The sequence below is a fragment of the Physeter macrocephalus genome, chromosome 14 (assembly GCF_002837175.3).
Source record: "Physeter macrocephalus isolate SW-GA chromosome 14, ASM283717v5, whole genome shotgun sequence".
Classification (NCBI taxonomy): domain Eukaryota; kingdom Metazoa; phylum Chordata; class Mammalia; order Artiodactyla; family Physeteridae; genus Physeter; species Physeter macrocephalus.
In genome coordinates, this window is record NC_041227.1 from 86,392,414 (window position 1) to 86,405,380 (window position 12,967).

Consider the following 12,967-nt stretch of genomic DNA (forward strand, 5'->3'; position numbering starts at 1 on the left):
AGTACCACTAATAATAAGAGTAATATTATCAAATATTTATTTCAGTTTCCAAAGTGTTTCTTATCAGGGAGGTAGTATAGCCTAACGGTTAAGAGCACAGGATCTGAAGTCGGACTGTCTGGGTTCAAACCCTGGTCCACCATACTTGCTGTGTAGCCTCGAGTAGCTTATTTAACTTCTCTGTGCCTTGGTTTTCTCATCTATAACATGGGGGTTATACAAATACTTTCCAAGGTTGTACAAGATTAAATGATTTAAAAACGTGTAAAAGTCTAATCTCAAGTTAGTGCCTGACACATCCCTGGTGAACGTTTGATAATATCAGCTATTATTATTACTATGATCAGTGTAGTTATAGTAGTAGTAAGAGTGGGCAGACCTGATAATCTGATCAGTCACTGGACTCAAGGCTTGCAAGTAAGTGTAGAGGTATATATGTTCAGTAGCAAAACAGTGTCAGGATGTGAACCAGCCAGGCATGTGAAGTCTGCTTATGACCACTGCCGGGTGTGAACGTGACGGTGCCAGGCCACGATGGAAGGTTATGACATTGTGTGGCTTGATGGTGGCTGAGGTGTCATGGAGTCAAGATGAAGTTAGTGGTTTGCTGGAGTTGCCTCTTGAGAGCTGACTGTTAGAACAGGGAACTTAGTAAGCTGGTGGTTCAACACAGCCATTATTTAAAAACATAAATTAGATAAACTGACAAGTAAGTAAATTATATTAAAAACAAAGGTAATGAATATTCAAAGCTCATCCTGTGCAAATTATTTGACTACATTTTACCATTATCTGTGCTCCTGAGGTTATGTCCACCTACTGAATCTGCAGAGCGGAAATAGGATGCATGGTGCTCTGCTGTGCTTCTCTTCCCAACTCCATGTTCACGGACATGGTGGGGGTCGCCTGAAATTGGTCATGGTGGGAGTAATTACACATCAGAAACTGGTAAACACACAGAACAGGGCTTGATTTGTTTCGCTGATTGTGTAGACTTAAGAAAACAATTAAATTTAAAAGTGTATCGTGTCTATAACTGCTCACATTGTGAAGAGCAGAAAAAAATCGGAGTGTTCTTTCTCAAAGAGAAGATGCTCACATCATTGACAAACTAGTGACGTTCTAATACAAGTCTCCATCACTTCAGTTTGTCTTGTTATCCAGGTGGGAATGACAGTCAATTGCTAGATTGGGACCGAAGGTGTGAAACTTTTACCAGCCCAGCAGGGGATGAAGCCCAGAGGCTGATTTGACAAAGAGGTGGAGTCTCCCTGTCGCTGAGGGGGGGATGGGGGACGACCTTAACTTCCATCCACAAGCTTCAGGCGCTAACCTGCTGTGAGAGGTAGAGACAGTGCAGCCCCCACTAGCATGAGGAGCTGGCTGGATCCCAACCCTGGAAGAGCTGGCAAAGCGGTGCAGAAAGAAGGTGGGGAGTGAGCTGTTGTCTCACATGGGAATTGGGGAAAGCACAGTGCTGGCAGCACCACGCGGTTGACTCTCTGTGGTTCACACTGGGCAGGGGCCGCAGAAGGACCAGACCAGGTTCACTTTCATGTATAAGCTTGGCTTATAACTTTTCAATCTGCAAACAGCCCATAGGCCGAGCTCCTCGCTTTTAGTGGACTGTGCATTCTAGGGGTGGGGATGCACGTGGTCTCACGTGGGAAAGCCCGGGCGGAGGGACAGAGAGTGGGTGGGGCCAGGCTGTTACACTGTGAGGGGTGAGAGCAGGGTTCCTCCCCAGCCCTGTCACTCCCCTCCTTTTGTTGGGAGGTTGGCTTGGGCACTTCTTCAAAAGGAGGCTGTTTCTAGGGTTAATGTGCTGAGTGTTTCTATATAAAAGGAGAACTGACAGTAGGTGAAGGTCAAGGAGAAAGTGGGTGGCGAGGGGGAAACACCTTATGCAGTGAGCCCTGGACCCTGAAGCCACACCCTGAGGAGCCATGTCCCCTCGGGAGCCCAACGCGTAAACTCCCAGTGAAATGCACGCTCCATGTGGTCAGCAGACTGGATGTGCCACACCAGCCTTGCCACATGATGGTGACCTTGGGCAACTACATACTTTGTCCTGAGCCTCGGTCTCCCCATCTATGAGGTATGAGGAGTGAATAAAATGATCTCTAGAGGCACATCCGCTGCCAGAAGTCTACAAGCCCATGGAAATCTTCCAGTAGGTTTTCTGTTTTCTTTGTCATCAAGGTGCTGACCTGTACTGTGTTGAAATCCCACCCTGGGGGACTTTGGAAGGCCAGGGAGGCACTTAGGGAGAAAGGATGGGAAAGAGGACCCTGCTGAGGGTGCTGGAAAGTGGGACGCAGAAGGGAGGGGAGAGGAGAGAAGGGGCGTGGAGGGGAATGAACAGTGCTGCCCCTGGGGGTCAAGCCTGGGAGGTGCCTGACTTCTGCTCCAGTTCCAGCTCCCCGTAGGAGGAGTGGACACTCAGACACCCCACCCGCTCCTCCACGCCCCCTGGGCCCCTTATGTAAGCAGCTCCTTGCAGGAAACCACTCTCAGCAAGAAGTCCCTTTTCCTGTCACTTGAGCAAATCGATATTGCAGCTAACTTTTAAACCAGGCACCCCCATGCTCTACTCACCTCTGACCCAAGAACAGTTTTCAAATCTTTTAATCATACAATGCCTAGCCTAACCCGTCAGTTCTTCCCTTAGATCAAAGAAGTAGAAATGGAGAATAAGTAATTAACAGATGACCAGATCTCTTCCCTGGCTTCCCCTTCAGTCATCTCGCAAATAAACCGTGTGACCAAACTGTGTGAACAGATGACGTCTAGAGGAAGATCACAAGGCGTCGACAAGCCCGCGCACAGTGGGGGATGGCGAGGACTCGGACCCCCATCTCAGTGATTAACTGAGATTACTTCTCTCTGTCTCTCTAAAAAGTTTCACGGCTGAGCAGAATCTTGGGAGATGGTTTTTGGAGGACGCTGAGGCCACCATCTCCCTCAGATTGCCAGCATTCTGATTAAAGGCACCTTTTTCTCCTAGTGATACCATTTGCAAGTATGTAATTGATTTTGCGAGCAGTGAGCAGCGGACCGATTCACAGGATTTATCGATGTATTCGGTAACACTGACCCTGCAGCATCGCCGACGTGGTGTAGTAGTTGAACGGCACGTTTTTCACCAGGTACTCCTCGGCGTCCAGGCTGGCCAGCTTCGCTCCCACCAGCACCGACTTGCCGGTGCCCGCGGTCCCTACCAGCATGACCGGCCGCCGCCGAGCCAGGAGCCGCTCCAGGAAGTAGCACACTCGGATGGTCTCGCTCGTGTGCACCAAGCAGGCCTGGAGAGGGAACAGGATGAGTGTGCCGGGGGCTCGTGGGAGAAACAGATGCTGGCTGAGTGTTCCGGAGCATTTCAGGGGAGGGAATTCCTCGGGGGTCGGGGAGCTCACTATCCTGGGGAGGAGGGCCCCCCTACTACCCAGTGAGACCCTCCTACTACCTCATGCTCTGGGTAGAGAGCAGGCCCTTCCCCCTCTGCCAGCACCGTCTGCCTCCCTGTGGCCTCTCTTGTAGAATCTTCTGCCCTGGCCGTCCTCCTTCTCCTCCAAGGATGCCTGTGGGGGTCTGGTAATTAAGTTACCTGGGCTCTGGGAGATCTTGTGACTTCACTGCACCCATAATTTCCTCTGAAAAGACAAGTAGCTGGGGACGACTAACTCCTCGTGAGGCTAACCCTTTCGGATATCCATAAGGGGCTGCCGCTAGAGCCACTGCAGATCCTGGGGACACTGCACGTCCTTGGTCGCTCAGCCACACTCACCTGCAAAGGCATCTCAGGGTCAAATTCAAACTGGGGGATGAGCTTGGACCAAGGCTCGAATTTCTTGGTCTCTGGGTCTATGTAATAGTCAAAGATGGTTCCTTGGGAGGGAAACTTGACTGTTTTGAACTCGGTCAGCCACCATTTGCTGAACTCTGCCCGTTTGTCCACGAGCTGCCAAAACAAAGCAGGTCAGGAGTCAAGGCTCTGCAGAGCACAAGAAGCCTGGAGAGGCTGCCCTGCATCGGGCAGAAGGTCAGGGCCGGGAGCAAAGGGGGCTCCTGCTTAACCGCCAAGGATCAGCCCCGACAAGGCCCAGCTAAGCAGGGGCTGCCCTGGAGCATGTACATGTGCCCCTGCTTGACCAGGTGGCTGGGTCGCCCTGGCATTATGCATCTCAGAGCACTGGCAGGTGGAGGGTGAGGGACGGAGGTGTAAGAACACAGAGGAGAGTAGGAGCCTATGGCCCCAAGATGGGCAAGTGCAGCCAAGATCTCCTGAAGAGACAGATCCACCCCGGTCCGCCTCGACTCCCAAGGCTCTGAGCAACGTCCAGGACAGCAGTCAGGGATGGAAGGAATAAAATGGTGGCCGTCGACACGTGGGGGCACAGGATGGTGCGGTGAGAAGAGCCTCAGCTGGGGAGCCGCGCACATAACCACTGACAAATCACGTCTTTCCATGCCTCAGTTTTCTCATCTGATTCTAGGAAAGGGTATTTCTAAATTTCTTTCAAGAGCTAAAATTCTAAAAATCTACGAGAAGCAGAGACAAAGCTATACAGGTCTTTCTGACGGAAGGAATAGGTAGCACTATATATGCATACATGTTAGATCATGAGCCCCTAAGGATAGGGCTGTGCACCCGTGTACTCAAGCTAGTGAGTCCAAACTGAAACACAACACACAGAAAAACATCCCAAATGTATCCGCTGCTACTGGCAGCTTTCTGGGGGAGCAAACCCACTCTTTGAGCACACAGACCTAGGAAAAATCCGAAAAAGGGAAGAGGTCCAGATTGGGCATTTTAGGAAATGTTCCTGGGGAGGAGGACAGACCAGGGAGCTGGGCGCACGGCACGGCAATGAATCGACTTGGAAGAAATGGCACTCGTTTCGCTGTCTATTAGGTAAATAGGATTGAATTCTTTTGCCTTAAAAAGAGAATGGAAATAGGCCTTAATGACAGATTTGTTTGCTGTTCTTACTCTGATCTGAATTCAGATTAAGAGGACACTGTATCTTCTCAATATTTGTTCTCTTCAATCAGAAGCCTTAGGGGAAAAAATCTCCATTTTTGACTCATGGATAAAATTCTTTTTTTTCCTCTGTGTAATTCTTTATTAAAAATACTGCTGTACACATAGAAACTGAAAGCAGGATTAAAGGTGAATAACCCAGACTGGGATCATGACATTAGAAATGAACATACTGGTGCTTTTGGGGGAAGTTGTTGACATCCAAATCACAGAACCAAGGTCAAAGCAAAATACAAAGGTACCCTAAAAAATATTTACAATGAAGTAAATATACTAACAGAATTGAAAATAGGTACAAAAAATTAAAATGACCAACATTACATGACTTCAAGGGTTGTCCTTTCTGTGCTTTTATCTGTCATAACAGGAAGGTGTGGGAAGTTTATATCCTTAATTTGAGTACTCTCAGATATTAAAATCTTCCTATGAATTAAAAAGACTAACTTTTAGATAATCTCTTAAATGGAATTGCACTATGGAAAAGAGCCCTTCTCTCCCCAAAACACCTAAGCAGAACTAAGACTGCTATTGAAAACCATTCCCAATAAAAACTAAATGAAAAATAAATTTAAAAAACTAAGCTTAAAAAATATGTATTACCTGACACCAATTGTTTTCTGGCTGACAATATTTACTCATGAAAACATATTAGCTGTCTACCTTTGGATAAAATTCTTGAAGACCTTTAACTTCCTAATGAAAACCATCTTTTAAGTTTATATGGAGAATCCAAGACAAAGACCATCTCTCAAAAGAAGGAGGTTGGGTGCACTTTCTTTCCTCACTCCCAATTCCACCTTGAGCTACCCCGTCAGTTTCTCAGCCAAGCCATTAGCTGGGCTACACCAACACTGTCTGGCTTCCTGCAATCTGGTGCTTGACCTCACCGTCTACTGTAAGTGGACACTGGAAAGACAAGGTCACCTCTGCTGAGTCATCCCATGGCCTTTTCTCAGTTTGACTCTTTGAGTGTCTCTTCAGCAATGACCTCAATGAAGAGGCCCCTTCTGAACCCCGTCTCCTTAAGGTTGTGACAATTCTCTGGTCCCTTTCCTGCACTAAGTCTGTACTGGCATACAGTGTGGTACAATGTAGCAGAGTTTGGAACACAATATCACCTCATTTGGTCTTCACAATGCTCTAAGTCATCCTGGCTACTGAAAATTACTCCTATTTTATGTATGAAAACACAAAAGCTCAAAGGTTACACCTCTGGCAGCATATGGTAGAATTGGGAGTTGAACCCAGGTTCTCAGTTGCCCAATCCGGTGCTCTCTGAGAGATCATTTACTTCTGAGAGATAATTCCCTGGGATTGCTGCAAAGTATTTAGCCAGGATCCACCCCTACCTTTTTTATTAGAACTTCTACCCAGGTATGGGCTGTATTTTGTATTATATTCTGCTTCGCTTTAATAACAGCTTTTTAAACATAAGCACCATTGGTGTTCCTGATGCAAATATTTTGGCCAGCTTCATACTTTTTGATTTACAGCACTATTTTGTGTTGGGCTTGAATGCAGGCTGTGCGGGGGGCTTGGACAGTCCCTGCTGCTAAAAGCTTTCTCCCGTGTTCTCTCCCCACGTGCCAGCACAGCCGCCGACAGCTCCAAGTGCTCCAGAGCCCGCGGCACCTGGAGGGATGCTTTCTCCCGGGCTTTTAAAAAGAGTTGAGTGGATTTAAATTTTTCTACACAGAGACAGAAAAATTGACCAAGTGTCTTTATCCTGATACCCCACTGCCTGCTCAGCACCAGCGTGAGAGAGAAGCCCAGCGGTGGTTGCTGTCTGACATTTCAGCAGGCGAAAGGTCGGGGACTGCATTTGAGGGAAAGCCACAACCTCCGCGTTCCGGATCTCTGCGCATTCATCGAGGCTCTCGTCCATCCTGGTGGACGCATTGGCTCCTTGCCTCAAAGGGGGAATGTGGAGCTGGGAAAGAAGCAGTCCGTGGAGAAGATCCAAGGGCCGCAGAACAGACTGCATGAAATTCTCAGCTGTCAGACTCCCAGTCCAGGCATCCTCCTGCCCTTGGAGCGCCCCCCTTCCCCGCCAGCGCCTTGCTCCGGAGAGGAACATGGAGAAAGGCACACTTGCAGGGACTTCTGAGATCTGCTCTCTGAATTGTGAGCACCAAGACCACGTAGGGGGGATGGGAGGCAGGATGTTATAATCCGAGCCCGTGAAAACAGAGAATAGACTGCTAATTCTAAATTAACTGTTAATTCTTCCAGCTCACCTTCGTTTTAGATTCTTAGAACATGTTTTGTCCTGGGAGGCTGAAATTTTTAGCTTTTTATTTGGAAAAGCCCATAATCAACCCAGACCAGAAAGAGTAAATGCTAACTCTCCAACACCTGAAGCCTGGTTTAATCCCCTGTTGTGAGAAAGGCACCAGATATTTGCTATGAAACTGAATATCTGTGGTAGGAGAACATTAATAATAAACACTATTCTAAGAGCTTGACACATGGGCAATTAGAACAGCACCCCTTCATTTAATGCTTACAAACATCCTAGGAACTGGGTACCACTATCATCACTCTCATCTCCTTTGCACACACGGCGAGAGTAAGGTAGAGGGAGGTTGAATTACTTGCCCAGGGTCCCCAGGGAATAAGTGGAGGAGTTAGAATTCAAATCCAGAGTCCATGCTCTCAGCTTCTATATGATACTGCCTTTTAGCTAGTCAGTTCTAAAAGACTGGTCTGCCTAACCTCAAATATGTTGTTTCTAGGTAAAGTACCTTTTATTTGGAGGAAACTAAGTAAAGAAAAGGCTGGGAATACACAAGGCTTAGAGAATAGGATGCCAAGACACCTCCAAACAGCATGAAGTTACAGCAGCCAACACCATGAGATGAATACTACTTCGGTTTCCTATCCCTAGATGTCAATTAGCCTTTGGTCTAACCTTCTATGGACAGCTCTGCGTTTCAGGGGTATGAAGATGTGATGGTTGGTACAGAGTGGTACATGCCTGTTCCGGAAAGTTTTTAAGAAGCCTAAAGGGATTCCTCCCACTCAAGCTTCCACAGCACAGCATTACCCCACCTACAAAAGACACATCACCTTGCAAAATAAGGTATTTATACCTCCAGTTTTTCAAACTCAATCAGCAACTGTCCAAGAAATTAGGGATACGTTCACTAACTCAAAACACAACAGCTCAAAACATAGCCCAGTCTCACCTGTCTCACTACCTGAAGCCCTCTTAAGGGGACTGATGCCTTTAGCAGAACAAGGGAGCGATAACTAAGTAGTTTGATGCTTCTGTGTTAATTCTGACTTTAGCTGTTCCGTCTTCCAAATCTTTGCTGGTTAGCGTGGGTGTCAGCCTCAGCACACCCTCTTACCTGATCTTGGACCATTGCTCCGCCAAAAGCCCAGATAGCAGCAAACACAAAATAAAGCTCGTAGGTTTCCTTGGGGCAGTCTGCAGGGACGTCTTCATCGGTCAGCAGACACTCGAGAAGGTGGCACAGCATCTGAACCATGCTCTGCTCTGGGATTGGAATTATCTTCTTAAATCTGCAAAGAGAGACACAGATATGCTCTAAAACACTGGATTTTTCCATCCTAGAGGCATTGTTGGACAGCTATGGAACCCTGTTGGTGTCTGTGGACTCACGATTTGACAAGTTCATGCAGTTTTGCAGCAGCAAAAACTTTGGTATTATGGAGGCCCATGGCGCTACTTAAGCTTTTGTTTTTATCAGCTGTTTGGGGGTCTGCTCCCTTTGCAAAGAAGGAAGGGACCGGAGCCCTCCTGAGATGATCCCTTCTCTCATTTTCCTTTCCTCTGATGCCCTCCCCACCTTCCCTTCTCTGAACATTGAGGACCAACCCCCCACCCCCACACCCCAGTCCTTGGGGAATGTAGGAAGCTGCAACAAAACGAGTAAATATCTCACAGTGTCACTGTTTCAATTGGCAAAAATCACCTACAGAGCCAAGGTGGGTGCAATCCTGAGGCTGTCCCTCCACTCCTCCAGCTCAGAGGAGTGCCCTCAATTCAAACACATTGACAGTGTTTTCTCTGGGACTACAGTCTTGCCTGGGGGAGGCAGAGTAGGCCAGGACAGAAGGTTTTCTACATGACTTAAGTGTTCTCTTTCATAAATATAGCTCTGTGACTACGTCTTGACCTGAATTTGTACTTTCAATCTTGGTTTAGAGGTCTTGGCTGAAAGGCAGGTATCAAGAGATACACAAAGGTGCACCTACACCCAAGGCAGCAGGAGCACACAGACAGACACACAGACACACGCACACGGGCACTCTCATCCCACCAGGCGTACACACAGAGTGCACCACGGACCCACATACTCAACCCCTCCTGCCCTCGTCATCGCCTCCCGGGAGGATGAGCTCACAGGCCGCACAGAGGCAGGGTCCACTGTTATAAGATGAACAACACCATCAACAGACATCTTAAAAGTCATTTGCCAGCACTGGGCCTCGGAGTTTCATGGCGTTCCATCCTCTTCAGTGTTTTGTGTCGTGTTGGTTTTGAGTCTGGCTGCAGTCCTTACAACAATGCTGTGAAGTGGTCTAAGAGCCTAGGCATTATGTCCATGAGTAATGAAGAAACTGAGTGCTTGGGAGGCTTTCCTTCATTTCTTCAATGCACATTTGTAACAGAATGTCAGAATGGAACTGCCCCAGGCTCAGTTTTGGATGAGGTGCTGACACAATACAGGCCAACTACTCTTCCAGACAACCTGGCCTCGGGTGCTCCCAAGGGTTTATAGCCGCGGTCCCGAACCTTTCTGGCACCAGGGACTGGTTTCATGGGAGACAATTTTCCCCAGATGGGGGCGGGGGGGGCGGCTCAAGCAGTAATGCAGGCGATGGGGAGCGGCAGATGAAGCTTCGCTGGCTTATCTGCCAATCCCCTCCTGCTGGGCGGCCTGGTTCCTAACAGGCTGCGGACCAGCAGCAGTCCACGGCCTGGGGGTGGGGGACTCCTGGTTTGCAGGATCAAAGTGGCAGATGCTGAAGGGGCTAGAAGCGAGCACACAGGACTTTGGGGAGGGCTCTGGGTGTGCAACGAGTGCCCCTCCTACAGGGAAGGCAGGTGCTCATTCTGAACAGAGACCCTCAGAAAGGGGCTCCCCTAGGACCCAGGCTCGGGAATCCCCGAGGAGACCTGCTAACCTTGCAGCGCAGGGTCAGGGGGTGCTCGCTGGGACACGAATCCTGGAGTCCAGGTATGGCCGTGAGCGTGTGGGCTTGTTACATACTGGTGAAGGGGTCCGACCTGGAGGGTTTGCGTGAGGAGCTGTACTCGACGAGCTGACAGAGAGGCATTTACTTGCTTCAGGGGAAGGCATATTGGGCATCTCCAGGGATGGGAGGGGTCCAAGCGACCCACAAGGGCTTCCGAAGAGTCATTTCCAAACCTGCCACAGCCGGGGTAAATGAGGTCCACCAGGTCCGTCATTAAGGCCTTTCCTGCCCGTCGCTCTCTTCCCTGTGTCCCCCTTCAACCTTGAGGGGTGAGAGGCTACCGCTGGCAAGGGGGCGACTGGTAGAATAAGGACAGAAGTCAAGGTCCTCTCCCGCTGCTGGTGGAGGGCTATGTGGGCAGTGGAAGAGTTGGTACGTTTTTTCGATTTTCACTGCCTCTTTTTAAATTTTTCGCACGTGCACGTGCACATGCGTGTGTGTGACATTGTGTGACTAGAAGTGATGAGATGCATCTTTATTAGTGAAGAAGGACCAGTAAAATCAGCAACGTTGACCTAGATTTCATCCAGGGCAGAAGGAGAATGTAAAATGTTCCTGAAGGAACAGAGGGAGACAAAATAAAGGTGTTTATAATCACCCCTTAGGAGCCCTGCTTGTTCAATATAAAAATTACTGTGTGTTGGCACTGCTTCGTTGTGACGGGGCCACAGAAGGCTGGCATTACAATACGGTGATGAATCAAACAGAAGTAGGGCTTTGCAGTGAGCGTCTTGTCACTAGCAGCTGAGGCACTGACTGAGCACCATGGGACCTCGGCTCCCACCTCTGCAGGATGGTCGGCCCTCATAAGGGTATCGCGAGAATTACATGAAGGAAACCCAGAGCGGGCACCCTCAGCCACAGCCGTGGTTTCCTTGGTAACCGCGGGGCTCAGAGACTGCTGGCGGGGGAGGGGGGGGGTGTTTCTCTGGATGGACTTAATATAGTCTTTAAAGCTTGTTTCAGAGACTGTGCTTGCACACGAGCACACGCGCGCGCGCACACACACGCGCGCGCGCACACACACACACACACACACACACACACGAGTTTGGTATCTCTTGTTCTAAATGCCCAGAGTGGGAAATGGCCTAATTTTTAGTTAAGGATAAATTGGACAAGTGTCTCAGCAAACCTTAAAGAATAGGGGATGCTATTTTCCTAAAACCTCCCCCTTTGTTGCCGCTTTAACTCTTTGCAGTCCTTGTCTATTTGAGACACTAACCACGACTGCCTACTTCCAGACTCTTGCTGCCATGGCTGCTTTATCTCATTAGATCCCAGGGCCACAGAGCTCACAAGCCACAAGGGGTTAAAGGCTTTTTAAAGGCTTTATGAAAACGCTGAAGTTTGGAAAAATAATTATTAACCCTGAAGTATAAAACTTACAAAATCAAAACTAATAAATGTTTAATATCTGAAAACATATCACTATGTCAACTATTCAACTGTGACTCAGTTTTTACTTAGGTAAAATTCATTCTTAACAGGGTGGATTTTGATGGGGGAGGGCGGGGCACATGAAGAAAGAGTGCCTCAGGCCATTTTGCCCTGGGAGCTCTCCCTTCATCTCTGCTCCACGCTTGCAAGCATTTGCCATCCTGTGTTTCTCAGGCCAATGAATAAGGAGTTGGAAATCATTTTGAGTGATAGACTTTATTTCCAGGAAACATCAACCTGACTCTGTTTGTTGAACATTCGGGAACTGAGGATCTCTGAGTCACATTGCCTTCACAGCACCAGCTTCTGATGGTGCAACTGGGCTGAACAACAGGGCTGAGTATCTGATTCGTTGAATGATGGGTCAAATGGCAAAGAAAGAGAATGTAAAACAAAAGCAGGTTCCAAACACCGGAACCCTTCTCTGCAGACAAGTATAATATTCTTGCTATAATAAGTATCCTTTTGGTTAAGAGCAATTACTATTTTGTTTATGTGGTAAGTGGTAAGGGCTTGTTGCTTTTACTTTTGCAAACCCATTGGAGGAAGAGTGAAATCTTAGGGTTCAGAAGAGCAGGACTGGCCAAATGATGCATTATACCCAATCCTGTAACATCTAGGCCATGGACGCCCACAGCCAGGAACAGGAAGTGGGCCGCTTGTGTTGCTGACACGTGTCATCTTCACCTCTAAGCCTGTTGATCTGGCCTGTATCACGCGTAGGAGGGCCAGCTGCGTGCCCTGCAAAGCAGAGGGTCTCAGGATTGCTGTCTCTGCTACCACAACCCGTGGCCTCCTCCAGACACACCCTCGCAGCCCTCCCAAAGGTCCTTTACATCTCTCTCCTCTTCACTCACCTCGCTTCCTGCCTGAACTGACAACAGGCATCCCATCGCCGACCTAACGTGTGCTCCCCTCTGCCATCTGCCACACCCGGGGTGGAATGCCTAGGGACATCTGACTTTGGGGACAGGACAGACGTCAGCGGGACACCAGGTATGAGCCAGCAGGCTCTTTATTGCTTGATACCTTCCTTGCCCCTTGGCCTACCTGGCTCTGAGTGCGTCTAAGCAGGCAGGAAGATACTTGTCAAACAGAAAGCTTAGGGCGGCTCTCTCTGCCTGGATCTCCCTCTTGTCGATCCAGCTGCCCACAGGGGGGCTCCACCCCAGGTCTGCAGGGCTGATGTACAGGACCCCTGGGAGCGAAGAGGATACAGCTTAGTGACATCTCCATAGATCTCAGGATATTCTT

General features: G+C 48.7%; 1 protein-coding gene across 1 annotated transcript in view; it reads right to left on the reverse strand.

Moving 5' to 3' along the window:
- Nucleotides 1-12,967, reverse strand: part of DNAH9 (dynein axonemal heavy chain 9) — a 304,796-nt gene that overhangs the window by 144,254 nt on the left and 147,575 nt on the right. Inside the window, exons 35-38 of the mRNA XM_024127927.3 lie at nucleotides 12,764-12,911; nucleotides 8,398-8,572; nucleotides 3,788-3,961; nucleotides 3,098-3,305 (exon numbers count right to left, since the gene is read on the reverse strand). Coding sequence (XP_023983695.1) covers nucleotides 3,098-3,305; nucleotides 3,788-3,961; nucleotides 8,398-8,572; nucleotides 12,764-12,911 — 705 coding nt within the window. The remainder of the gene's footprint in view (nucleotides 1-3,097; nucleotides 3,306-3,787; nucleotides 3,962-8,397; nucleotides 8,573-12,763; nucleotides 12,912-12,967) is intronic.